Here is a 26,351-nt window from a genome sequence, read left to right as displayed (position 1 = left end):
CGCATATACTACACTGACATTTAATGTTCACGGAACACAAGACCAAAGGCCTTTCCATTGCTAGTTATACATTCTTCTCTCCTCTGCTGGAGGAAGCAACGATCCTTTTGCCATCTGTGACTCATAGGTCCACAGTCATCATAGAAGTTATTTTGTTCTGAACCTAATTGTTTCAGTGTGCCCTGTAGGCAAAGGATGCTGTGCTATTTCCAAAACTCCTTTTGCTTTAAAGCAATGCTTCTCAACCTTCCTAACGCTGCAACCCTTTCATACAGTTCCTCATGTTGTGGTGATCCCCCCCCCCGACCATAAAATTATTTTCATTGCTACTTCATAACTGTAATTTCGCTACTGTTATGAATCGTAATGTAAATACCTGATACGCAGGATATCAGATAGGAGACCCCTGTAAAAGGATCGTTCAACCCCAAAGGGGTCTCGACCCACAGGTTGAGAACAACTGCTTTAAAAGACAACCTTACAGACTAGCCTGGGAGCTTACCTAAAGACAAAGCTGCACCTTTGTTTTCTAAGATTGCTTTGTTTTCTAGAAAAGTCATGCTCTGGGTTTTGAGAAAATAATTGAGACTCAAAAGGAATGTCGCCCAAAGATGTGGGATTCTAAGCACATGAAGGAGACAGCTTGTGGGGGGGAAGGATGAGCACAGGGTTTGGGGTCTGAAGACTAAAATCTGTCTTCACTAGGTCGTCCACTCTGACCCTGTGAAGTGTGTTTCGAATGAGAGGCTTTTCATTTCCCGCTTTTGTAAAACCAGGAAGGTGGAAATCCTCACCTATGTGCTCCCCTTAGTTGTTCTGAGGCTCCGTTGAGGTCACGGACAGGAGGGCTGGCTGCCTACAGATCACTCTGCAAATAGTATCTGGAGGTGTGTGAGACAGCATGCCATGGCTGGGGAATGGCCAGGAGGGAGAAGAAAAGTATTTGACCTGGAAACCAAAGAAAGGATTACTTTGTTTCTTGCCTGTGAGGAAGGAGCTTTGAATCGAGCTGTCATCGTTCAGGGCCCCAGAAGCCTCATTTATATTCGTGGCTGACCCATCGATGGCTCCTGTGCCTTTGGTAAGTAACTCAGACTGCAAGTATCATCACAGATTCCTCCCACCTCTGATCTCCTGTGCCTTTTATTTCTAGCTAAATAGTTAATTATCTTGGAAAGAGGAGATTAATCATAAAAATGATGTGGGTGTCCATCTAGTTAACCTTTGCAGCACTGTGCATTCCTTTCCCATCTGGTAGTATTTTTCCTTTGCTGGAGAGGTCTTTTGACATGTTTTCACAGGTGATTCTGCTGATGGATTTTTTTTTTCTTTTGGCTTTTATATGTCTTGCTGTGTCTGTCTTCTACCTTTGCATTCTAAAGCTATTCCTGCAGGGTATAAAAGATGCTGCCACCTCACTGTCTTCTTGTACACATTGTTTCTAGAGAGAAATTTACTGACTTTGGGTCCACTCTGTATGGAACATTCTCCCTGACCCCCCTCCTCGGGCAATTCAAAAGTTTATTTCATAGCACTGATTTTGATCAATTTCTTTATAGTATTCCTTAAGGTTGGCTTTGTGGTCTTAAATGTTTCCTGTGCCTGGAGTTCATTGAGGGCCTCAGATCTGTATGTTTGTGGCTTTCATCACGTATGGAAATTCTTTAGCCGTTATTTCTTTAAATGTGTTGTCTGTTCTCCATGACCCCTCCTTCAGGCATCCTGTCTGGCTGGAAAAATAAGGATTTATTTCCCATGGGGTGACTGAAATCATTCTTGAGAGTTGGATTAAGCTGGAGATGTGGCTAGAAGATGTGGCAACTTATCTAATACCAGAGGGACCAGAGGATGTCAAGGTTTGTGTCATGCCTGAGTGGCCAGGACATGGTGGTTACAGGAGAAGATTACCACAGAAGATCTGGAGTTCGTTCACTGTTGGATGTGTTGAGCTGAAAGTGCTTTTGTGACCTTTAACTGGAGACTTCCAAACTCACAGATTTGGGACTTAGGAATAGAGGGCAGTAGCTGAAGTCTGCTAGTAGATAATAGCTCTAATATAGTTGGTACATTATGAATCAGGGAAGTAGGGAGTAGTCTGGAAAGATGGCTCAGCATTTATGAGTGCGTACTGCTCTTGCAGAGGACTAGAGTTCAGTTCTCGGCACCTAAGTGGAGGCTCACCATTATTAGTAAGTAACTCCATCCAGTTCAGAGGGATCTGATGTTCTCATCTTTCCTGGGTGGGTACTAGATGCTCTGGTGGTACACATACACAAAGTACACACACACACACACACACACACACACACACACACACACACACACACACACACACACGAAAAATACCCACATACATAAAATAAAAATAAACAAACCTTAGCCAGGGATGGTGGCACATGCCTTTAGTCTCAGTGCTTTGGAGGCAGAGACAGGCAGATCTCTGTGAGTTCAAGCCCAGCCTGATCAACATAGCTAGTTCCAGGCTAGCCAGGGCCACATAGACCCTATCTCAAAAAAGATCTAAAAGCAAAACAACAACAAAAACCAATACAAATTAAATATTTTTTTAAAGAAAAGACACCCATAATTTATCCCTTAGTCTTGGGTAAATAATTCAGTTTTTTTTTTTTGTTGTTGTTTTTTTATAGTTGCTCACAGGCATCTATAAAACAGACCATTATCCTGCTTTACCCAGTGGTGGCCTGGTGGTGGCTGAGGAACCAGCCTTGCTGGGGAAGATTAAGGAAAGCTACTGTGTGCAGCTGATGCCTAGCACACAGCAGTCTGTTGTCAGTGAAATGGAGCACAGAGAAGCCTTTCCTCTTAGAATAAGCCGGGCCAGGCTGTTTCTTCTGCAGACAGTCTACCATGCCTGTTGACCTCCCTGCCACAGTGAGTCTAAACACCAGCCAGGTCTGGGAGCCTGTATCTCTTGACATTTCAGTCCTATCTTTGACCAAGAGCCTTCGTGCGACAAGGTTCACTCTCTGGAGATTGGGTAGTGAACAACTCCGGCTTTGTCCTTGTGTTCCTGGTGCCTATACTCCAGAAAGCATCCCATGGCAGGGCACAACAAGTGGGCTCATCTCTTCATCTACTGCCCCCACCCCCTTGAGACATCCTGCTGGCTTTGAACTTGGCATGTAGTAGAGGATGACATTTAAACTTCCGGTCTTCCTGCCTCCGGAAGTGCTGGGATTACATCACCCTGCCTGGTCTATTCGGTGCTGGGGATCAAACCCAGGGCTTCATGCATGCTAAGCAAATACTCTACTAACAGAGCTACATCCCAGCCACTTCTTTTCCTTCGTGTGTGTGTGTGTGTGTGTGTGTGTGTGTGTGTGTGTGTGTGTGTTCATGTGTGTAAGTGAAGCATGGGTTTGTTACATCACTGTTTGCAGAGGTCAAAGAACAACCTCTAGTATGTTACCTTGTTTGAGGAGGACTGTCTTTGTTGCCTATGGATGTATCGTCCCACCATAGGACTGCTGGGATTACAGATATGCGCTATGGAACCCAGCTCTGTGTGAATTCTGGGGTTCAAAACTCAGGTCCTTACACTTGTGTGGCAAGAACGTCACCCACTAGTACCGTCTCCCCAGACCGACTCTTCTCATAAAGCCAACTAATGTCATCATGGCGCTTTCCCCTGATGGCTTCCTTCAGGCATAATTACTTTCCTAAACGATCTACCCTTAAATCCTGTCAATACAGGACCTTGAGGATTAAGTTCCCAACTCTTAGACTTGAAGAATGTACATTCAAACTACAGTAGTGTGTTCATGGTACTGTGGGATCAGATTCCACAACTTCTCCTTTTGCAACCCTGAAATTTTATACTCATTAGACGACTCCCACTGCCTGCCTTCCCTGTCTCTCAGGAGCTACCATTCTACTGTTTCAATGCAAACAGGTTTTGACTACTTTAGATATCCCATCCAAACAGAATCGGTCCAAACGTGCCTCCTTGTGACTGGCTTATTTCACCTTGCAACATGTCCTCAAGGTTCATCCATGTTGTAACCTGCATTAGAATTTCATTTTGAAGACTTACTAGTATTCATGTATTCAGTGTGCTGGCTAGTTTTATGTCAACTTGACACAGCTAGAGTCTTCAGGGGAAGGGGGTGTCCCCTGAGAAAATGCCTCTGTAAGATCAGGCTGTAGGCAAGCCTGTCGGATATTTTCTTAATTAGTGATTGATGGGGGAAGACCCAGCCCATAGTGGGTGGTGCCATCCCTGGGCAGGTGGCTCTGGGTTCTGTAAGAAAGCAGACTGAGCAAGCCATGAGAAGTAAGCTAGTATACAGCACTCCTTCATGGCTTCTGCATCAGCCTATGTCTCCAGGTTCCTGCCCTATTTGAATTCCTGTCCTGACTTCCTTCAACGATGAACAGAGACATAGAAGCACTAGCCGTAAATAAATTCTCTCCTCCCCACATTGCTTTGGTCATGGTGTTTCGTTGCAACAGTTGTAACCCCAAGACATAGATACATATCTTCTGTGTATCCATTCATCCAGAGGGCACGGGGCTACTTCAATCTCTTGGAGTGATTGTTAGGTTACAATGTAGGTGGATAGTAGAAGGGTAACAGTTATCAGCAGAAAGACTAGATTGGATCTGTTGGGACTCATTCATGCTCATGAGCTGCCATGTCTGAAGACCCGGGTCATCCCTCCTCCTCTGCTTTTAGAAGCCTTCCTACTCACACGGGCCACTTTTCTAATCCACCACTTCCCCTTAGCAGTACACTATCTGTGTATCTTCTCTCTCGCAGTGACTTGAGGGTCCCCTGAGCAGTTTCCAGCCCTGTGATGCCTGCTGCTCGCTGTTCCAGAGAGGAAGCCGGTGTAGAAGAAGAAGGGTGTTCTTCCAGTACACTGGAGGCTCTCTGGGGGGAAGTGTCTGTTTGATTTACTATTCCTGGTACTATAAGTTCAAATGTTTACAGATATATTGAAATTGGGAAGAAAGCATCCTATTCATGATGAATAGAATCTGTGAGGCCTTTCCTGAAAAAAAAAAATTAACAGCAAAATTTGACTTTCTTGGCTGGAGAAAGGTGTGTTGTGTGTGACTCTCGCTCTCAGTCGGGAGTCAGGCTCACCTGCAGCTGAGCTGGCACAGAACCCAGGGGGTTGTCAAATAGGACCTGGGGCACAGACCTGGCTGGCACAAGAGGGTGGAGCAGGCGTCCCCCCAACCCCAGCCGGGTTTTACAAGGAGGCAGTCATCCAGGAGGCACCCAGCCGAGCCCACCGGACTAGGCGGGCGGTGACCACCGTGCCGCTGGCCGCCTAGCCCCAGACATTCCGCTCCTACCACTGGAATGCGCAGACAGGGCTTCTTGTTGACCTTTGGCGGTTCCAGGGTCCCCGGTGGCATGGCCCTCCAGGGGGCGGGGCGGGGCGGAGCCTCATGAGCGGGACCTTTAAATTGGCTGCCAAAGCGCGGCCCCACGCCGGCGCCTGACCTTGCATGCCCCAGCCACCTCGCCGCTCACAGACCCCGGCTGGTCGCCTAGCCCATCATGTTGCTCCCAGCCCCTGCGCGCCACCTCCCGGGACTTCTGCTGCTGCTCTGGCCGCTGCTGCTGCTGCTGCTGCTGCCGCCCCCCGCCGCTCCTGGACCATTGGCCCGGGCGAGCGTCCGAAGGCTGGGGACACGTATCCCCGGGGGCAGCCCCGGGCATCTTCCTGCTCGGGCGTCTCCCGCCCGTACGCCTTATTCCGGGGCCCGCGGTGCAGGTACAGTAGGGCGGACTAGGGACCGCTTGGCAGGAGAGGGAGACGTAGCCCCGGCTGGAGGTGGGAAGAGGGGCGGGGACCCCTGAACGCAGGCAGCGTAGCACATCCACCGAATGTTCCTTCATCCCAGCCTCCAAGCGGGATGCTGAAGGAGGGAGGCGTCCTTTTTCTGGCAGTCCTGCGCAGAACCTAAGGATCAGACAGCCAAAGGGCGGGGGTAAGGGTTGGGGGTGTAATATCATGCGCACGACCATGATAGTATTTGGTATCCCGAAGTTCAAACTTACCTGTGATTTGGGAAGGGGGCATCGCGCATCTGCAGGAGTTCCAGCCAGGGAATAAGATGGGGGCTCCCAGCTGTACTTGGCTCGGATCTCTTGGTTAGGGAGAGCAAACCCTTCTTGACACTCTGTAGTTATCTGGAAATTTCCATCTATTTTTGCATTCACCGTGTATGCCTTTCTCCCTATGGAAGAAAGGGTCTAGAAGGAACCCAAGATCTGGAAGAAGGGATGGCTTAGTGGAGGATGGGGAAGTGGGGTGGTGGGGTGGGATTAGGAAGGAAGACAAAACTGTCATGTCCTGTAACTATATTGGTGCTATACTCGGTTCTGCCCACGACTGAGTAATTCTACTTAAGTTGACTGCCCCCCACCTCCCGGCCATTCCAACCCATGCTCTGTCAGATCGCCAAAGACCCAGGCAGGTCTGGTCTTCGTTGAACAATTCCATTTTCCCCCTTGGCCACTAATTTTGCTCTGAGCAGAGGAAATCTACAGAGCTCAGCGAAGCTGATAGGCGTCCTTTCATGACCCCTCACAACACATAGAGGGACCCTAAGGCTTAGCATAGTGAAATGACGCAGGATTAGCATCAGGTCCCCTACTGAAATGTGGAGTCCTAAGAAGCCAAGCAAGGACTCCTTCTACTGTGCAGTATGCTCTCCATACCTCTTACAGAAGGTTGTCTCTTCCTTACCCAAATATCCAGCTCTAGCCTGTCTGGTCTTGGCTTGAAAGAGAGACTGTAGCAAATCATGTTCTAGGTGGCCAGGCTCATCTGGCCAGGGATGCTGTCAGGCCGATTTGAATCATCTGTCCCCTCCTGTGACTTGCTGGATATGCTGAGAATTGGCTCAGGAAACTCTTCCATCATCCGTGACTTGAAATTCCAGATTTAGAATGGGAAGAGCATTCATTACCACTTAGGCGGGGGGGGGGGGGGGGGGGGGGGGGCAAGCAGGGCTCATGGGGGTTAAGTTCATTCAACTGGTTGGTTGCTCCAGGCTGGGGTCGAGGGGAAAGCCTTTTCTCTGGAAACGAACTTTACCTCTACTCTCCTCCATGGGGGATAGGACTGGGAGAGGAGGCTAGATTTTGCACACAGTGACCATGGTCCTTCACAGCCTGACCTCCAGACCTGATCTTGGGCAGAAATCCCTTAATAAACACCACATTCTACTCCTCCAAATCACTCTAGCAACCAGGACTTGGTAAGCTTTATTGTTGGCTTTTACTGCTGACTGGCAAAGATGGGCAAAATTGTGGAGTCTCTCTCTCTCTCTCTCTCTCTCTCTCTCTCTCTCTCTCTCTCTCTCTCTCTCTCTCTCTCCCCCTCTTCTCCCTCCCTTCCTCTCTCCCTCTCTCCCCACTCTGTCTTATGTAGCCCAGGCTGGCCTCAAACTCACTATGCAGCCAAGGATGACCTTGAACTTCTGCTGGGATGGCAGGCTACAGGCACGTGCCACCTCACCCTGTTTCTGTGGTACTCGGGATTGAACCCAGGGCCAGGCAAACGCCCTTCCACCTGAGTTAAACTCCCAGCCCCACTTTCTTTTTTCTCGAGAATCAAACTGCTGATATAAGAAGTAAGAGCAAGACTCAAAAACGGTTTGTACCTTTGCTGAGGGAGTAGGGATAAGAAAAGAGGTGCATGGTCGTGGAATTAATTGTTGCCACCCTGGCCAAGATTCCTGTATTACTTTTCTGTTGCCTTCAAAACAAATAACTATAAATTTAGTGGCTTAACTCAACACAAAGTATTATTTATCTTCTTCTTTTTTTTTTTTTGGAGCTGAGGATCGAACTCAGGGCCTTGTGCTTCCTAGGCAAGCACTCTACCACTGAGCTAAATCCCCAACCCCAATATTATCTTATAGTTCTGTAGGTTGGAGGCTGACGCTGTTCTCCCTAGGCAAATACCAACGTGTTGGCAGGGCTGCATCCCTGTCCTGTGGGGAGGGAGGTACCAGGGAGAAGTGCTTGCCAACCTTGCCAGCCTCTCAGAGGCTACTGCAGTCCTTGGCTCTGCTTTGGCCTCCCTCTTCAAAACCGAGCAACAGCAGCTAGAGCCCATCCCACGTCTTGGTCACTGGGTCTCCTTTTCAGTGAACCTCTTGCACTTTTAGGGACCTTTGTAATTCTGTTGAATCCATCTGAAAGATCTAGGGTAACCTCTGCATCCAAAGGCCTCTGATCACAGCTGCAGTCTCTTGCCATGCTTAGCAGCATATGTATCAGTCCCTGGAATAAGGACTGGAACATATTCTGGGGGTGTTATTGTTCTACCCACTACACCTCAGAGCTTTCACACACACACACACACACACACACACACTTCAGAAAATCCAAATGGAGAAGGATAAAATGAGGCATGTTGAGTTATAAAAACCCACTGGGTTGGAGAGACACCCACTTGGGTGTTAGTGTAATTGTTGAGTTACAAGGCTTGAACCACGGTGCTTTTTCCTTCCATTCCAGTAGTGCAAAAATATACAGACCTGTGTCCAGGTAAGATATTTCACACAGGTCCTCTTCCTTGCTCTTGATCCCTGGAAATCTTAAAGGAAATTGTGGAATTGCTTTTAAAAAAATGTGTAATTCCTCTTGACTTAACCAAATACATGACATACGGCATCTTTTGGGTGGTGACTCAAAGTCAACATGCAGACATTGGCTGGGCACATGAGATGATGTTAATTTTTGTGGTGGAAAACGTTGCCTCAGTAGGAGCAGCTGCCGTGTACTGGAAAGGCCTTGGGGCTCAGGTCATGGAGGCCAGGCTTACCACACTGCTTTTCAGGGTTTGCTCCTCCCAAACTTCCACCAGATGTGTGTGATGCAACCTCTGTACTGCCCAGTTCACAGAATCCGTGTGTTACCATTCTGGGATGTCTACAGTGCCTTTCAAAATAGGGTGTTGTTTTATTAACAGAGTACATCCAGCTGATAAGATAAAATCAAGTGGTTAAAATTCCAATTTTTGAAAACAAAACTGAAAGGCTGTGTGTGGTGGTACATGCCTGTAATCTTAGGCACTTGGAAATCGGAGGCAGGAGGACAGTGTCCTCAAGGTCATCCTCGGCTATGTAGTGAGTTAGAGGCCAACCAAGGCTACAGGAGATCCTCTCTCAAAGAAACAATAAATAGATAGACAGACAGATAAATAAATAACCGAAGGGCTGGGGATGTAGCTCAGTGGTAGATACTTGCCTAGTACACAAGGTTCTAAGTTTGATCTCCAGCCCTCAAAAAAGAAACAACAAATAAAACCCAACCATGACAGGGGCAAAGCTCCCTATTCCAGACCATCTTTCCTCTTAGAAATGACTTAGTCTAAATGATTTGTTTTTCAAAAATGTATTTCTCTTGTGTTTCTGAGAGTGCCTCACTGTGTATCTTGAACTTGCCTTCCTCTTCCTTAGCCTCCTAAGTGCTCTGACTACAGCTGACACCACCACTCAGTGCTAAGAATGTGCTTTGGATCTACGTACTGACTGAGAAAATAGCATCAATCTGTCCTTTTATTAGGAAAGGAGGAGCCATGACAGACACCTCCTAAGGACCTCATTTCCATCTAGGGCTGTGTTGTGTGTGTGTGTGTGTGTGTGTGTGTGTGTGTGTGTGAGTGTGTGTCTGTCTGTGTGTGTGTGTGTGTGTGTATGTATGTGTGTACACATGCTTGTGTATGTTGGTTGGAAGTGGAGAATGGATTGAAAAAGAGATGTGATAACTGGATTCTCTCCCATCTAGTCTTCACAGTGGCTTGGATTTGGGGGACATGAGAGGGCTGTGTAAATTGGGTTAGAGGAATCAATGAAAACTAGGAAAGAGTAAGTGGTAATGAGCACGTGTTGAGTTACTGGAGGGTGCAAGAAAGGATATAAGAGCTTTGAAGGTGAGCATTCTTCTTCTCTGCCATTGTGGCAGATGTATAGGCAAGTGACAGTTGAAAAAATGCAAAGAGTAGTGGCCAAGAAAGTTTGGGGGAGTGGGAGAGGTACCAGGTCATGATCTCTGATCCTTAAAACAAGATCCACTCCCAAAGATGGAAGTGCAGTAGATGTGTATTAGATGAAGTTATCACCCCGTTGTCTCAGCCAAGTGCCAAGGAAGGGCCGGGATCCCCTCAGTACCAGGAGTTACAAAGACTCTCAGGAACAGAACTTTAAGTAGCGGAATAAGTCTCCAAGCAAAATGTTGGGAAGAGTCACATTTCCATGTGAATTCTCACTACGGGATTCTGAAGGCCTGGGTGTTCTCAATGCTTAGAGCAAGCATGGCCTCCAGGAAGGGAGCAGGCAATGGTACTGCTGGAATTGGGGGATGCTGCCAGGCCTGACTTCTCAGAATCCCAAAGTTCTCTGGGAGTGAGAGCCGTCCCATTTCTGATCGTGGTCTGACCTCTGCTTAGCCTTTGTGTTGCCCATATCCTTCCTTGCAGGTGTTTGCAAGAGCCGGCCTCTGGACTTGGTGTTTATCATTGATAGTTCTCGTAGCGTCAGGCCTCTGGAATTCACCAAAGTGAAGACCTTTGTGTCCCGAATCATTGACACTCTGGACATCGGGGCAGCCGACACGAGGGTGGCTGTGGTGAATTATGCCAGCACTGTGAAGATAGAGTTCCAGCTCAACACCTACTCAGACAAGCAGGCCCTGAAACAGGCTGTGGCTCGGATCACACCCTTGTCCACAGGCACGATGTCGGGGCTGGCTATCCAGACAGCGATGGAGGAAGCCTTCACTGCGGAGGCAGGAGCTCGGGGCCCCATGTCTAACATCCCCAAGGTAGCTATTATTGTGACTGATGGGAGACCCCAGGATGAAGTGAACGAGGTGGCTGCCCGGGCCCGGGCATCTGGCATTGAGCTGTATGCTGTGGGTGTGGACCGGGCCGATATGGAGTCCCTCAAGATGATGGCTAGCAAGCCCCTGCAGGAGCATGTGTTCTATGTGGAGACCTATGGAGTCATTGAGAAGCTCTCTGCTAGATTCCAGGAAACTTTCTGTGGTAAGTCTTATTTATTTATTTATTTTTATTTTATTTTTTTTTCTGAGACAGGGTTTCTCTGTGTAGTTCTGGCACCTTTCCTGGATCTCGCTCTGTAGACCAGGCTGGCCTGGAACTCACAGAGACCCACCTGCCTCTGCCTCCCGAGTGCTGGGATTAAAAGCGGGCGCCACCATCGCCCGGCGGTTGGTAAGTCTTAACTTCCAACTAGCAAGGATATTATAATTCATGCACTGTGTACTTGGAAATTGGCTTTTAAAGATTTATTTTTTTTAAGTTATGTATATGTGTGTGGGTATGTGCACATGAGTGTGGGTAGTAGATGAGGCCTCAAATCCTCTGGAGCTGGAGTTGTAGGCAGTTATAAGCTGGCCAGATGGCCAATGGGAACCAAACTTGGGCCTTCTGCAAGAGAAGTATGTGCTCTTAACTGCTGAGCCAATGTTCCAGGCCCCTGGAAAAAGCAGTATATTCATTTTTTTTGGGGAGGGGATGGAAATTTTATGGAAGAATTAAACACAAACCATGCTTTTTTTTTTTTTTTAAACCTACCTAAACACATGGTGTTGGTTTAGAAGTACAAGGCTGTACTATATGTAACTTGGTTTGCTCATAAAACCTTTATGTTTGCGTTAGACATGTTAAGTTCTGGAAATAACCAGAATAAACAGTCCCACTGCTCCCTGATGGGGTCAGAAATAAAACCCAAACCCCAAACACCCAAACTCAAGACATCTCTTCAGTCCCCTCTTCTCCACAGTTAACATTCCTCCCCTTGCCTCCAAATGTTTTCTTGCGCTTTACATCTCTAGATTTAACAGTGCCTCTCTTGTTCTCCTGGAGACACTGGAGTGGCGTCTGCCCCTGGGAGGACGTTGGGAGGATCCCAACGTCACTGTCCATGTGCATGTAATGAAAGCTCATTTTCAGATTCGACTCTCTCTCTCTCTCTGCTTATTCTTGGGTGAAATAATTGGATTAGAGACGAGGAGGGCTGGGTTTCTGATTCACTTAGACTCAAGAAACAGATTAAAAGCAAATCATTCTGTTAATCTTCTCTTCTTCCTTTCAAATGGAGTTTGAATACGAACATGCTAATTTTATTAGAGTTATTTTTCATGAATTAATCAGATGCAACAACATGAATCTGGAAGTTTTTTGTTTGTTTGTTTTGTTTGTTTGTTTTTCCTGATCAGGATGTGAGCTGGGTGTGATGGTAACACCTATAACCCCCGCTCTTGAGAGGTAGAGTTCAAAGCTAGCCTCAGCTACATCTTGAGTTTGAGGTCAGCCTGGGTTACATGAGACCATGTCATGAAAAAGAAAAAGAAAACAGAAAGCTATAAAAAAAAAAAAAACTTCAGAAAAATAGAATTCTGGTTTGTGGAAATCACATTAAAAAATCATTTGGAGACGATTGTTTGAAAAGCTTCTGCGGAATGGTTGAAGCAAGTATGGGCACTGTTCCAATTTAGGTGAATTCTTAAATGTAGACACTTCGTGCCAGGTACATTCTGTGTCTACTCATGTTGACCACCACGTACAAAGTCAAAGGTAGCTCCTCCCAGCCTTCAGATACCGTTATGAAGTTGGTGGAAAAGACAGGCAAGTGCGCCAGTGATTCCAGTTGCAAGTATCAATGAGACTTTCTAGCTAAACGAATGTGGAACCCTGGATCATCAGTGGGTCGGGAAATGGTAGATGAAACCTTGGCCTCATCTCAGCCAGACCTGGCTGAGATCCCCTTGTCTTCTGTATCCCAGGACACTGGGCGTTCACAAGACACCATTGGCTACGATGGCAGCTACTTGGCATTTAATAGGTTCTAGAAAGAAAGTGGCTTTCTTTCTTTTTCCCAGAAAACCCCCTCGAGCTGTGGCTGAGAGCTCTTCCGTCAGGGCTCTGGTCTGTGGCTACAGTTGGGTCTTAAAGTTAGCAACTGGGGGTGGCCTCCAAGGCTGTAAAGTAATAGTGGTGAGTGGCAATCTTTTTCCTCTCTTACAAAAGACCTGCTTGTTCTGGGGGTGGTACGGGGGGGGGGGGATGCGGGGGGGAGGAGGCAGGGGGATGTCCTCTCTGGAAAAAATGACTGAGGGGCAGCTTGTTGTAGTCAACGGGCTGGAAAGATCATTGCACGAAAGGCACTCCTTGGGAAAATATTAGCCTTGTCCTGTTGCCAAGGGCACTGGAGGCTGGGTTACCTGCTACAGGAGTGCTAGTCTCCACTAACAGGCCTTGGTTTTGTAGAAATGACTAAATTCATTGATTCATCTTTTAAAACACGTCACTGGGTGTGCTTGTGGAGGGGGGGCGTCATTCCAATGAAATATAAATGTTTCCAGGAGCAAAAAAGGTGGCGATGTGATTTAGCTGACGTCATCTCATGCTTTTCTTTTTATCCCTTTGTGTTTATAATTTGAACCCATTGTCTTTGCAGATACTGAGAACCCAAGTAGATGTCTGGGCCTTGGACACGTGATGGGTGTGCGGAGGGAGGCTCTTGGCTGGACGGCCTTGCACTATTTGCATGCTCAAGCACGTCTCACGGCCCACGTGGGAGTCGGTTCCGGGCTGATAGGCGTGCTTGTGGTCCGGTTCCCTTTAGGCACAAAATGTGGAACTGTTGCAAGCAAGGTTTCAGCTACCCTGGGCCCACTAGCTCATTGCACTCTTGACAGTACCTTAGTATTCTCCACAACTCTTAGGGTCGAGAGGCAAGATTATCTGTTTTGTGGGTACACACTTTGGCCAAATAAAACATCAAGTTGCCTGACCAGTGGAAACGTTTGATTCCAGCACCTCCGGATTCAGAATTTCCTTTCTCTTTTGTGAGATGGTATAGCAAGATCTATACTTATAGATTTGCATCATCTCAAATCAAATATTTAGTAAAAGCAGAGACAGAAAGCAACCCCCCCTTTTTTTTTTAAATAGTGAGGTCAACATGGAGTCAGCAAGAAACCTGAAGGCAGTGTCTTTTGGAACAGAAGGAAGTGTGTCTAAAAGGGTTCTTGGGTATCGCGATGTGATCATTGTGTGTGTTCTTTGCCTAGCTCTGGACCCGTGTGTGCTGGGCACACACCAGTGTCAGCATGTGTGCATCAGTGATGGTGATGGCAGGCACCACTGTGAGTGCAGCCAAGGGTACATCCTGAACGCTGACCGGAAAACATGTTCAGGTGAGGCTGTGTTGGGGATATTTGATGCCTCTTCTCCAGGGGTGGGGTTTTTCTTAGAGTTTGACCTCAATCTCTTTTCTCCCAAGTGTCTTCTGGTGGGTTTAGCGCTGTTCAGCAGCTTTCCTTGATAGAGAACACCAGAGAAAAGTGAGAACCTACTTAGGGTAGCCTAGCACAGGCTTTGTTACTATTCCATCAATCAATAAATAAATAAACAAATAAATAAATAAATAAAGCCAGGTGGTGGAGGCCTTTAATCTCAGCACTTGGGAGGCAGAAGCACGCAGATCTCTGAGTTCGAGACCAGCCTGGTCTACAGAGTGAGTCCCAGGACAGCCAGGGCTACACAGAGAAACCCTGTCTCAAAAAAAAAAAAAAAAAAAAAAAAAAAAGCCAAAAACCAGAAACCCAAACCAAAATAAATGAATGAATAAACGGATAAATAAATAGATAATAAAATTTAAATTCCATTTGTGTCTGTGTGTGGGTATGTCCTATGAGTGCAGGTACCCACAGAGCCTCAAGGTGTCAGAGATCCCCTGGGAGCTGGAGTTCAGGTGGCCAGCCACTGACTGTGCTGTTAGGAATCAAAGCTAGATTCTGGACCAAAGCAGTGCGTCCCCATAAACACTGTCTCTTTGGTCCCTTCTTTTTCTAAAAATTAATATTTTAGGTTGGTATGCAAATAGATTTTATCATAGCATCTTCATATGTGTGTGTCATTATACTTTGTTCTTTTTGTTTGTTTGTTTGTTTTAAGACAGGGTTTTTCTGTGTAGTTTTGGTGCCTGTCCTGGATCTCGCTCTGTAGACCAGCCTGGCCTCGAACTCACAGATATCCACCTGGCTCTGCGTCCCTAGTGCTGGGATTAAAGGCATCCACAACCATCACCTTTTATTTTTTAAATTTATATTAATTTATACATTTATTTGAATGTTACACACACAGACATAGACACAGGAATGCACGTACATTATGTTCATGCAGTGCCTGCAGAGACCAGAAGAGAGCACTGGGTCCTTTGGTACTGGAGTTATAGACAGTTGTGAGCTGCCATCTATGCTGGGAATCGAACTTGGGTCCTTTGGAAGTCTTCTTAGCTAGTGAATTGACTTTCCCCCAGGATCCAAAGCTTTTGATCCTTTAGGAGATTTGACATTTTTCCTGGGTTTTATTTCATTAGATCCAAGCATCCCAATTCCTCCCTATGACTGTCCACACTTGTGGATACTAGAAGTAGAGAGAAATCCTGAAGGCCATGCTCAGTGGTATCTAAACACCACACAGAGTCAATGAAGAATAGGAATTAGATTTTTTCTCTTCAATTCTAGGAGAGTTTTGGTGATGGAAACAGACACCATTTAGTTCAAACGGCTAATTTTCTAGATAAGGAAATTGAGATGTGAAGAAGGAAGGGGTGTATGTATCAGTGGGTCTGTTGGTGAAGGAACAGGACCAGAGAGTAGGATCCCAATTCTATCAGTGTCTGTGCCCACTCCCTCTGTTAGTGCGTGCGTGCGTGCGTGCGTGCGTGCGTGCGTGCGTGCGTGTGTGTGTGTGTGTGTGTGTGTGTGTGTGTGATAATGTGACTGGTAAGGGTTTGTTTACCTCCTCCTTTCCCTGTGTCCACATTTTCCATGCTTATCTTCTGACAGCTGTTGACAAGTGTGCCCTCGGCACTCACGGGTGTGAACAGATCTGTGTGAACGACAGAAATGGCTCCTACCACTGCGAGTGCTATGAAGGTTACACCTTGAAGGCAGACAGGGTGTCTTGTGCAGGTGAGTGGGCTGTGTGCCACTTTTGGCACCCTGGGGATTTTCTCTTTCTCTTCCTTCCTTCCTTCCTTCCTTCCTTCCTTCCTTCCTTCCTTCCTTCCTTCCTTCTTTTCTTTTCTTCTCTCTCTTCTCTCTCTTTCTTTCTTTTTTTTTTTTTTTTTGAGACAGGGTTTCTCTGTGTAGCCCTGGTTGTCCTGGAACTCTCTCTGTAGACCAGACTGGCCTTGAACTCAGACATTAAAGGCGTGTACCACCTCTGCCCAGCTAGATTTTCTGTTTCTAAATTCTGTATGAGAAATCAGAAATGGGGGGGGGGAGAGAGAGAGAGAGAGAGAGAGAGAGAGAGAGAGAGAGAGAGAGAGACTGAGAGAGAAAGTAACTCTGTAGTGGGAAACCTGGCAGATACCTTATCAAGTAATGAGATATCAACGTTTACATCACTAGACGTGACCTCACTCGTGGGGCGTTGCTCTGGCGGTTTGGGAGGGTGAGGACTGCAGAGTCATGATGAGTTACCTAGGAAACAGCCTCTGGACACAAGCATGGGATGCAGCTCTAGTTTAATGGGGAAGTTCACTGGCACATATACACATATATCATCCAATCAGCTAAGGATACATTGTGCTATTATCCAGCCATCCTGAATGGCTTGCAACCCCAGTCATGTGAGGGTGTACACAGGGGACATTGTGTCCTGGCAGTGTGTCTGTGGACAAAGGGCAGGAAGCAGGCGACGCCCTGGGCTTGGTGCCGTTCTGTGGGTCTCTGGTGTGCTGGAATCCCATTATGTGCATCTAGTATATTAGAGACTCAGGTATGTTTGAGCAGCCGCAGGAGCCGTCTGCTCTTCTCACATTCCCTGTCTTTGAGAGACACCATCTGGATTGAGACTGCCCTCCATCCCTGAGAGTCTCATGTGATGTGGCAGCACATTTGGCATATTATTGCTAAAAATTTAGAACCATGAGGAAACCTCAGGCAGACCCAAAGGAAGAGATGCTTAGTCCACAATGTTTTCAGTACTTCTCAATTGTGTTAAAGTCATAAAAACAAAGGTAGACTCATGAGAGGTCTCAGAATATGATGACTTCATATCATGTGGGATCTTGGATTGGATCCTGGACCAGACAATGGACATTAGGAGAAGAATTGGGAACATTGAGTGGAGATTAAGAAATCATGCTGTACCTATGTTTTTGGTTATCACAATCGACTTACCTAAACTGTTAGCATTTGGAAATAGAGGAAGTAAGTTTTTCAAAAGCCTGAACTTGCCCTAAAAGTAAACATTTAAAAGTTAAAAAAAATAGATTAAAGCTGGGTATGGCAGCTCCTGGATATAACCCCAGCACTTGTGTGGCAGAGGCAGGAGGGTCACTGCAAATTCCAGGTCTGTTTGGGCGATAGATGAGACTCTGTCTCAATTCCCCCCCACCACACTAGTTTACAATATGTCAGTACAAGCCTCTTCCCTTCTTTCTGCGTGTGGTGATCCATGCCTGCAACTTTAGCATTCAGGAGACTGAAGATTTCATGCTAGCCTTGGCTACATAGTAAGACCCTGTCTCAACAACAATAACAACAACAACAACAAACCCAAATATGCATGTCTACTGTATATCTGTCTTTCTGTACGTATTATCTATTTATCTATCTAACCAGCTGTTGTCTATTCATCTAGCTCTCACAGAGAAGTACATTGAATAAATATACCTGCCCTAAATTAGTTGGCCTTCTGGGACTCTTTTACCTTATTTATGAAACGAATGCTAAAATAGAACTTCTCCAAACTCTGATCCCCCCTTCCCTCTGGATCTAGTGCAATTAGCTGCATAACTGGCTGGTTTATTTTTGGGTTGGAATAAGTACTGTAAACCTAAAAGGAATGCATTAAGTATTAATGAGATGCTTGGGTTATAAAGAAAACCTCAACATTGACGATATTGGAAGAAGAACTGAGTCTAATGTCGGGTAATAATTATCATGTGTGAAGGATTTTATTAACTCTGTTAATTTCTAGTTAGAGCAAATAACGCTGACAGCTTCGCCTAGCCTCCAGCCGGTTTCCTTCTCATTTATTTCTGGCTGTTTTTCCGCATGTTTCTATCTATGGGTAGTAAAAGACGCTTCGACTTTTAATTTTCAATTTTCACTCTTGGACCTACCTTTGTCTGGCAGCTCAGGACCAATGTGCTTCGGGTACACACGGTTGCCAGCACATATGTGTGAATGACGGAGCCGGGTCCCATCACTGTGAGTGCTTTGAGGGCTACGCTCTGAATGCAGATAAGAAAACATGTTCAGGTAAAGTCCATTCAACAAATCCTTCCCTGTTTGACTCTTTCTATGGTGGTGAAATCAACATGTAATTCACCAGGAGAGAGGTTCTTTTGGGGGCGGGGAGGGGGGGTCAGAAAGACTCGGGCTCAGGAATCTGACTAGCTTACACGTTTAGACGCATGCCAAGCTTACACATTTAGTTGCCCAGGGGGGTTGGTGAGCTCACTAGCTTTTACAAACATAGATCACTTCAGAAAATTACTGGGAAATGAGTAGGGAATGGGGGATATGAGCAAAGCTAATGATGTATGGGGTCTCCATCCAGGAAAAATTTTAGAACCCTGTACACTGGGGACTTTTTAAGCAAATAGAGGAAGTCAGCTGGGCGGTAATTATTTGGTGTGATAGGCTGAACTGATCTTTTTCCAGTTAAAACTTGGCCCGAGACTTTTCTGTAGTGTTGATCTTTAAGCTGGAATCTTTTTTTAGCAAAGGAGGCTTTGTAAGGGCTTGATTTAGAGCCACACAGACCTTCCAAGGTGTTGGAAGCGGGGACATTCTTGACCGGTTCTAGCCGATCAATCTTCAGTGACTCAGGGCCTTGTGACTTGGCTAACGAGCCCCTGCCGGGACCATTAATCCTCATTAATTTGATTTAAACTCAGTGGTGGAACAGGGAAGCATTTGTACACATCAAAGCCCTCCATTTGGAGGGGCATTCTTGCTCCTGAGGTGCTGCTGAGGTTGGTACATTAGTGCTTTTCAGATTTGATCCGTCTGCTCCTCTTCCTCGGGGAACTAGATATATGAAGGGAAATGGCACATCACTGGATCCCTTTATTTATTTTATTTTTTTGAGACAGAGTCTCCCGCAGCCCAGGCTGGCCCTGCAGTAACCCTAAGTGCCGGGGTTACTCACTGTATATATATTGAGTGCATGTGTACCACCATGTCTGGCTCTTGGCCTCTTTAAGAAGTGAAATCAGGCCAGACATGGCTTCTAATCCCAGCTGCTACAGAGACAGAAGCAGGAGGACTATGATCAGCACAAGACTAGGAACAAGGACAGTGCTTTTGGCCCTTGTAATGGCAGAGAAAGGATCTGTGTCTCCCAGGAGCCTTTGTGGGTTCACTAAGCTATTTTCACTTGTCCTAGGCCACTGGACACAGGACCGGTGTGTTTTTTTCCCTCTGTTCTCCACTTAAGTTTGGGCAAGCTGTCTTAATCTCTGATATACTATTTATGTGATAAAAGAAAGTACTTCAGGATTTAATTGAATATATCATCATTAATCTTATTAAGCTATTATTTTTTCTTTTTCTCTATGAGAAAGAGAGAGAGGGATGGATGGATGGATGGAGGGAGGGAGGGAGGGAGAGAGAGAGAGAGAACATTAGTGTCTATTAGTGTTTTTTGTCCCACATCATAAGGTATCAGTGGTTGGTCTTTGGGCAACATAGTCCTTTGCGTGTGTGTGTGTGTGTGTGTGTGTGTGTGTGTGTGTGTGTGTGTGTGTGTGTAGCATCAAACGTAGCCTGCACACAGTGATGTCTGTTTTAGTGATTTGCCTCCCTGGTATGACAAAATGCCCAACAAAAACAACAGGAAGAAGGGTTTATTCTGTTCACAGTTCCAGGGTACAGTCCATAATGGTGGGCAAGTCACAGCAGCAGGAGCTTGAGGCAGCCGGTTCCACTGGACCCGAGAGTCAGGAATGCTGGTGCTCAGCGAGCCTTCCCTTTTTAGTTCAGTTCTGGACCCCAGCCTATGCGCACAGTGTCCGCCACCTCTGTAGTGACTCCTCTTACCTCAGTTAACACGATCTAGAAACGCCTTCACAGACATGGCCCCGGTGATTCTAGATTCGGTCAAGATGAACCACCACAGCCTTCCTAGTCGATTATTTTTGGTGACGATCTGTAACTAGCGTTCACAGGCTTCAGAAATGCCCAAGGTAAGCTCTGTACTACCACCAAGACTCGGTGCCATCCAGTAGAATGGGCAGTAGAGAAGAGAAGTCCCCTCAGACAGCTGCAGGAGAGCAAAGGGGAAGGAAGGGCCGGGTAACAGATCAGGCCAAGGGTGTACCATGTGGGGAAGGAAGCCATTTCTTTTTCCGGGAACACTGGGTGTAGCTCTGGGTGACTGCTGAAGGCTTCATCCTCAGTGCTGGCTGGGGCCAACAAAGCTTTGTACTCCAGAAGTTTGTGTTTTGTGTTCTGTTTAACTCATGGGTAAACATTTTCTTACCTGCATGGTGTGGGTCAGTCCGAAACAAGTGTGCTCTGGGCACTCACGGCTGCCAGCACATCTGTGTGAGCGACGGAGCAGCATCCTACCACTGCGACTGCTTCCCGGGCTACACCTTGAACGACGACAAGAGGACATGTTCAGGTGAAGACTGGCCCTTTAAGCAGGTTTTTGTTCAATGGGAAAATCTAGGAGGAAGCCCCTTTCCTTTTTAATTGTTAGGATATCGAGTTACTGTCCTCTTCAGCCACATAGTCTGCTCCCTGTGATTTGATCCCATCCTCTTCTTTCACTTTCCTTCCTCGTGAATGTCTCTCAGTCTGTTTTTTGCTATTGTGATAAACTATGCATAACGGCAAATTTACTACCCCAACCGTTTCCAACAGTGATCACCAGAGTTCATCTCCAGAGTATTTTTGCCTTTTCTGTCTAAAGCTCTGCACTTGCAGGACAGTGACAGGTGTTTCCCACTCTGCTAGAGACTTGTCAGCTTCCTCCCAAATGTCAATGGGGACTTTGATAGGCCTCCTTAGGTTAGCTTAGGGGAGTACTGCCACTTTAACAGTCTCCCAGTGCACTCAGTACTGTGGGTCTCTTTCTGCTTGTTTACCTCTTTAATTTCTTTGAACTGTGTTCTGTGATTTTCAGTGTACAAGTCATATACTTGAAAACGTTCCTAAGTATTTTATTCTTCTTTTATGTTACTGCGAGTGGATCTTTCTCTACTTTCAATTTTGCTATACCCCCTGCTCTATAATTTTCTAAGGCATGTTTTAGTAAGAATATCCCATTGGGCATGTGGCTTCACAGCTCTTAGCATCTGTGAAGGAAGAACACTGGACTGATTGTCCATCTTAGAGTCTGCACAGAGATGATTGGCATGTGGCTGATTTGGGCAGATACTTATGGCCAGGAATGGGCAGGTAGATCAGTAGTTCGAGCCAGCGTGGGCTGTCTGAGACTCTGCTTCACAAATTAGACAGGGGCTGGGGGGATGGCTGAGGGAAAGTAAAGATGTGGGTTCAGATCCCAGGCACCCACTACAGGGTCAGGTGTGGGGGTCCATGCCTGTAATCCCAGAATTCTGTGGGCTTGCTGGCTAATCAGTGAGCTCCAGGTTCAGTGAGAGCATCTGTCTCAAAATATAAGGGGGCCAGTGATAAAAGAAGACACTTGACCCCTGGTCTACACATACATACATACACACACACACACATACACACACACACACACACACACACACACACACACACACAAACACACATACCCACCACACACATACATACCCACACCACACACACACACATACCCACCACACATACCCATACATACACACACATACACACATATACACACACATACACACACACCACACACACACATAGATACACACACAGATACAGACACACATGCATACACACCCATCTCACACACACAAACACACACATACCCACCACATACACACACATACACACATATATAAACACATACACACAGATACACATACACACACACACACGCACACACTATGGGTATCCAGGTTGGCTGTCAATATAGCTCTGAATTTTTAGCTCCAAAGTATATAAGGGTAAAAATTACACTTCTTAGTTCAAATCATTCAACAGAACAACAATCCTTTGCAGGAAGTCAGGAGTTAACTAGTTTTAATCTTTGAAGTATTTTGGTTATACAAATAGCTAACTGTTCTCATGTCCATTCCTTAAGAGAACCAGTAGGGTAGGAAGACTGTCTTATTTCTTTTCTTTCTTTTTCTTTTTCTTTTTTCTTTTTTGGTTTGTTTTTTGAGACAGGATTTCTCCATGTTAACCACCCTGACTGTCCTGGAATTCACTCTGTAGACCAGGCTGGTCTTGAACTCACAGAGATCTGCCTGTCTCTGCTGCCTGGGTGCTGGGATTAAAGGCGTGTGCCACTGCCTCCCAGTGACTGTCTTGTTTCTGTGTCTCTGGCTTCACCAAACACTTTGAAGGAACTTTATATCATGGCTGATTTCTGACAACGGCAAAAACATGAAGAAAAATACAACGAACTCTCACATAAGCGTCACCCAGTTTTGACAAATATAAACATTTCCCCAACGTTTCCTCATAGAGGTTTCTGTAAAATTTACTTTAGCAAATATGTTCTCTTTTCTGTTTGCTTTTAGATGATTTTACCTGCTGAAATATGCTTTTACATAAGTGGCAATGTTGGAGTGAATTGTCGATTTCCTAATTTGCTATCATTCCTTGGTTTTTCCTCTTGTGCTAGGCCGGTGTTCTGCACCGCCGGCCCCCACTTTGTCGTAATCTCTGGTTAGCTATAACGTTTTGTGTATTGTTGCTGTCTTCAGACATTGAGGAAGCACGAAGCCTCATTTCCGTAGAAGACGCCTGTGGCTGTGAAGCCACACTGGCATTCCAGGAGAAGGTCAGCTCCCATCTCCAGAAGCTGAACACCAAACATATCCTTTCTGGAAGGTTTTCTTCCTCCTCCTCCTCCTCCCCCTTTTCCCTATCCTCCCTTTCTTCCTCTTCTTCCTCCTCCTCTTCTTCTTCCTCTTTTCTCTTTCTCTCTCTCTTCCTTCCTTCCTTTCTCTCTCTCTCTTTCTTTCTCTCTTTTCTTCCTCCTCCTCCTCCTCCTCCTCCTCCTCGTCTTTTTTGAGACAGGGTCTCATATAGTCATGCTAGCCTCAAACCTGCTATGCAGATGAAGATGACCATGAACTTCTGGTCCTTCTAGCTTCACTTCCCAGGTGCTGGGATTATAGGTATATGCCGGCATGCCTCGTTTTATGAGGTACTGGGGATTAAACCCAGGGCCTCAGCAGGCTGAGCAAACACTCTTACCAACTGTGCTACAATCTGGACCCTGTCTTCTTTTATAATTTATTTATGAATTTCAATTTCTGACTGATACATTAATTGTACAGCAGTAAACACACTAATGCCATGGTTATGGCTTCTAGACGCCAGCCTAGATACTACAACTGAGCCAAACATTTTCGGAGATTCTACTGCCAAGCATCTTATTCATTGCTGTAAGTTAAGAGATGGCAATGCACTTGAAGAGAATTCTTTTTCACTGGCATGATAGATCCTTTTTACTCATTCAACATTTAACTATAAAAACCACATATTTCTTTCCCTAGTGTTTTTTTTTAAAAGATTTATTATGTATACAGTGTTCTGTCTGCATGTGTCCCTGCAGGCAAGAAGAGGGCACCAGATCTCATTATAGATGGTTGTGAGGCAGGAACCATGTGGTTGCTGGGAATTGAACTCAGAACCTCAGGAAGAACAGCCAGTGCTCCTAATCTCTGAGCCATCTCTCCTTTTACTTATTTATTATTTATTTATTTTCAAGACAGGGTTTCTCATGTTACAGTGTAACAACTGTTACACTGGCTGTCCTGGATCTCACTCTGTAGCCCAGGCTGGCCTTGAACTCATAGAGATTCGCCTGCCTCTGCCTCCCAAGTGCTGGGATTAAAGGCTTGAGCCACTGCTGCTCAGCCCCCTAGTGCTTTGTAATAGCACTATTACAAATATATTATACAAAAATGGCCCAATCCAGCTATTACATAACAGTGCAACTAAGCTATGATTTCTTAAAGTAATGTTTTTCTTTTTAAATTTAATTTTTATTTCATATGCATTGGTGTTTGGCCTCTTTGTATATCTGTGTGAAGGTGCCAGATCCTCTGGAACCAGAGTTACAGACAGTTGTGAACTGCCATATGAGTGCTGGAAATTGAACCCTGGTCCTCTGGAAGAGCAGTTCATGCTGTTTACTGCTGAGCCATCTCTCCAGTCCATTTTAAAGTAATTCTTAGCTCAAAATCTTCCTATGTCCAGAAAAAAAAATCAGCGGATCTATTGGATGTTGAACCTCAGACGACACATGGTTATACAATTTGGCAAGCCAAGATGTCAAAAGATGGTTTTCAAAATGTAACATGACACTGTCTTGAAAATTTCAAAGTCAGTACTTGGAGCACTAGCTCTGGAAAAGAGCTTTATCTCAGCATCGCTCAAGTTAACAACTCTATTCTTATACACCTCAGAGGAATGGAATTCAGACTGTGGTAGGCATGACCTAGGAGTCAGACTTTGAAGGAGGGGAGGGTCCAGGCAGCATGGAGGAATCAGTTTCCCAATCTTTCACATGCTTTAGATGGTATTGGTGGTTAGCTGGCGTTCGATCTTCCCATATTAGTATTACCGTTCTCCTCACCACGCACGGAAGACACCTTTCTCTTCCCTCATCTACTGAAGTCTGTTTCCTAGAAATGTAAAATCTCCAGAGAGCCAAACCAACGGACAGTTCAGCAATTCCTTTAATCAAGACTTCATAAGCATTGCTCCCCACTGAGAGATGTTGTTCCAACTCAAGTTTGGATGGGAAATACTTGAAGACCTCTGCAGGAGTGTAATTTCATGCTGAATTTTTGAATTTTACATTAGGCTTTTGATGAGAAAATCGTTTTGTTCACTTAGAATGGGACATAATTTTCTTTTGTGTTGAAGTGTTTGAAAGTGTGCTTATATGTTTTCTAATGTGTAAAAATAAGTTGCTTTGGCCTTAACATCTAGCCACTTGACAACATTTTGAAGAAGCTGCAAGTTAACTGAATATGGGCAAGTGCATCGTTAAACTGCTCAAAACTTCTCGCCTGGAAACGTGGAGTGCTTGGTATGCGCAACACTCATTCTCTAATACACTTTATCTCTGATGTTCCTGCTAATAATCTGCCATTATAAATGCTTGACTATTATTCAGTAAACAGTATGAGGGTTTCCTGGAGAATCAGTATCATTTTTCAAGGAAATAAATGTGCATACCCTTGTAAAGAGCAAGCTTTAGTGTCTCTAAGCTGTGACTGTGAAATCATTAATGAGATGAAAAGTGAAAAGTTTAATGTTTTGTTATCTACTGATTGAGCCATGTAAGTTTTAAATGTTTATATTAGTAAGATGATCATATTCATAAAACTTTATGACTCTTTTCTCTTGGTCATATTTATAATACAAGCCAGCCTTACTATTCAGAGTGCAAATTTTATGAAATATTTACATAGAAAAAGTTCAAATAATTAAACCGAGGTGAATATATTTAGAATTGTTTAATACTTGTTTTTTTGCTGAAATATTGTTAAAGCTACAATCAAGGGATTATAATACATGTATCTAAAAATAATTTACAGAGATTAAGTGAATGTTACATGACAGTTTTGATTCATTTATGTCATAGAAATTAAAACTAACAAGAGCTGGATGTAAACTTAGGGTGCTAAGATTTTTGCCAAGGGAAAAACCCCCTGAATTCTATCATTTTGTTTTTGAGCATGTAATTGGCAAAATTACATATTTATAAAACTAGTGTAACAAGTAACAAGACCTAATATTATCTTTTTTAAAAATGTCGGTAATAAGTCTAATTTTTTTCACTCAAAATATACCTAATACATGTACTTTTTTAAGTGCAGTTTATAACTTTTGGAATAAAACAGTTCTTTAAACTTTGTGCTACTTGATCTGTTTTGGTCTGTATTGTTTTTAATATAATAAAAGTTCCTATCTTTCTATATTAATGTCATGGCTGATTTTTTGGTGATTCTTGTATTTTTTTTATTAAATGTATTTGTGTTGTACTGAATTAGTAAATTCTTGAACATGTAACAGTTGATAAACAGAACAAAATGATGATACTCTTTCAATAATTTAATCTCACACACTCTTGAGGCTTACAACGTCAGTCAGTTCAGGGTAAATGGAAAAAAAGTTCCTAAATAAAAGTGAAAAATTTAATTACATATTTGTA

The 26,351-nt window shown here is 45.0% G+C and overlaps 1 protein-coding gene and 1 non-coding gene across 2 annotated transcripts in view; one reads left to right on the top strand and one right to left on the bottom strand.

The window, feature by feature from the left end:
• Window positions 1-26,121, top strand: part of Matn3 (matrilin 3) — a 33,336-nt gene extending 7,215 nt beyond the window's left edge. The window contains exons 2-11 of the mRNA XM_052745936.1: window positions 991-1,081; window positions 1,718-1,856; window positions 2,649-5,750; window positions 10,473-11,039; window positions 14,093-14,218; window positions 15,875-16,000; window positions 18,176-18,301; window positions 20,547-20,672; window positions 22,882-22,992; window positions 25,128-26,121. Of these exons, the coding sequence (XP_052601896.1) occupies window positions 5,534-5,750; window positions 10,473-11,039; window positions 14,093-14,218; window positions 15,875-16,000; window positions 18,176-18,301; window positions 20,547-20,672; window positions 22,882-22,992; window positions 25,128-25,162 (1,434 nt within the window). The 5' untranslated portion in view covers window positions 991-1,081; window positions 1,718-1,856; window positions 2,649-5,533 and the 3' untranslated portion in view covers window positions 25,163-26,121. The remainder of the gene's footprint in view (window positions 1-990; window positions 1,082-1,717; window positions 1,857-2,648; window positions 5,751-10,472; window positions 11,040-14,092; window positions 14,219-15,874; window positions 16,001-18,175; window positions 18,302-20,546; window positions 20,673-22,881; window positions 22,993-25,127) is intronic.
• On the bottom strand, window positions 7,817-7,889 carry Trnap-agg (transfer RNA proline (anticodon AGG)). Its single transcript has one exon. It is a non-coding gene; the product is annotated as a tRNA-Pro (tRNA).
• Window positions 26,122-26,351: the final 230 nt, after the last annotated feature.

This window comes from Peromyscus californicus, unplaced genomic scaffold (assembly GCF_007827085.1).
Source record: "Peromyscus californicus insignis strain IS unplaced genomic scaffold, ASM782708v3 Scaffold_1__1_contigs__length_55948999, whole genome shotgun sequence".
In the NCBI taxonomy this organism is placed as follows: domain Eukaryota; kingdom Metazoa; phylum Chordata; class Mammalia; order Rodentia; family Cricetidae; genus Peromyscus; species Peromyscus californicus.
The sequence above is the reverse complement of the archived record's forward strand: the minus strand, read 5'-3'. Positions and strand labels throughout refer to the sequence as shown.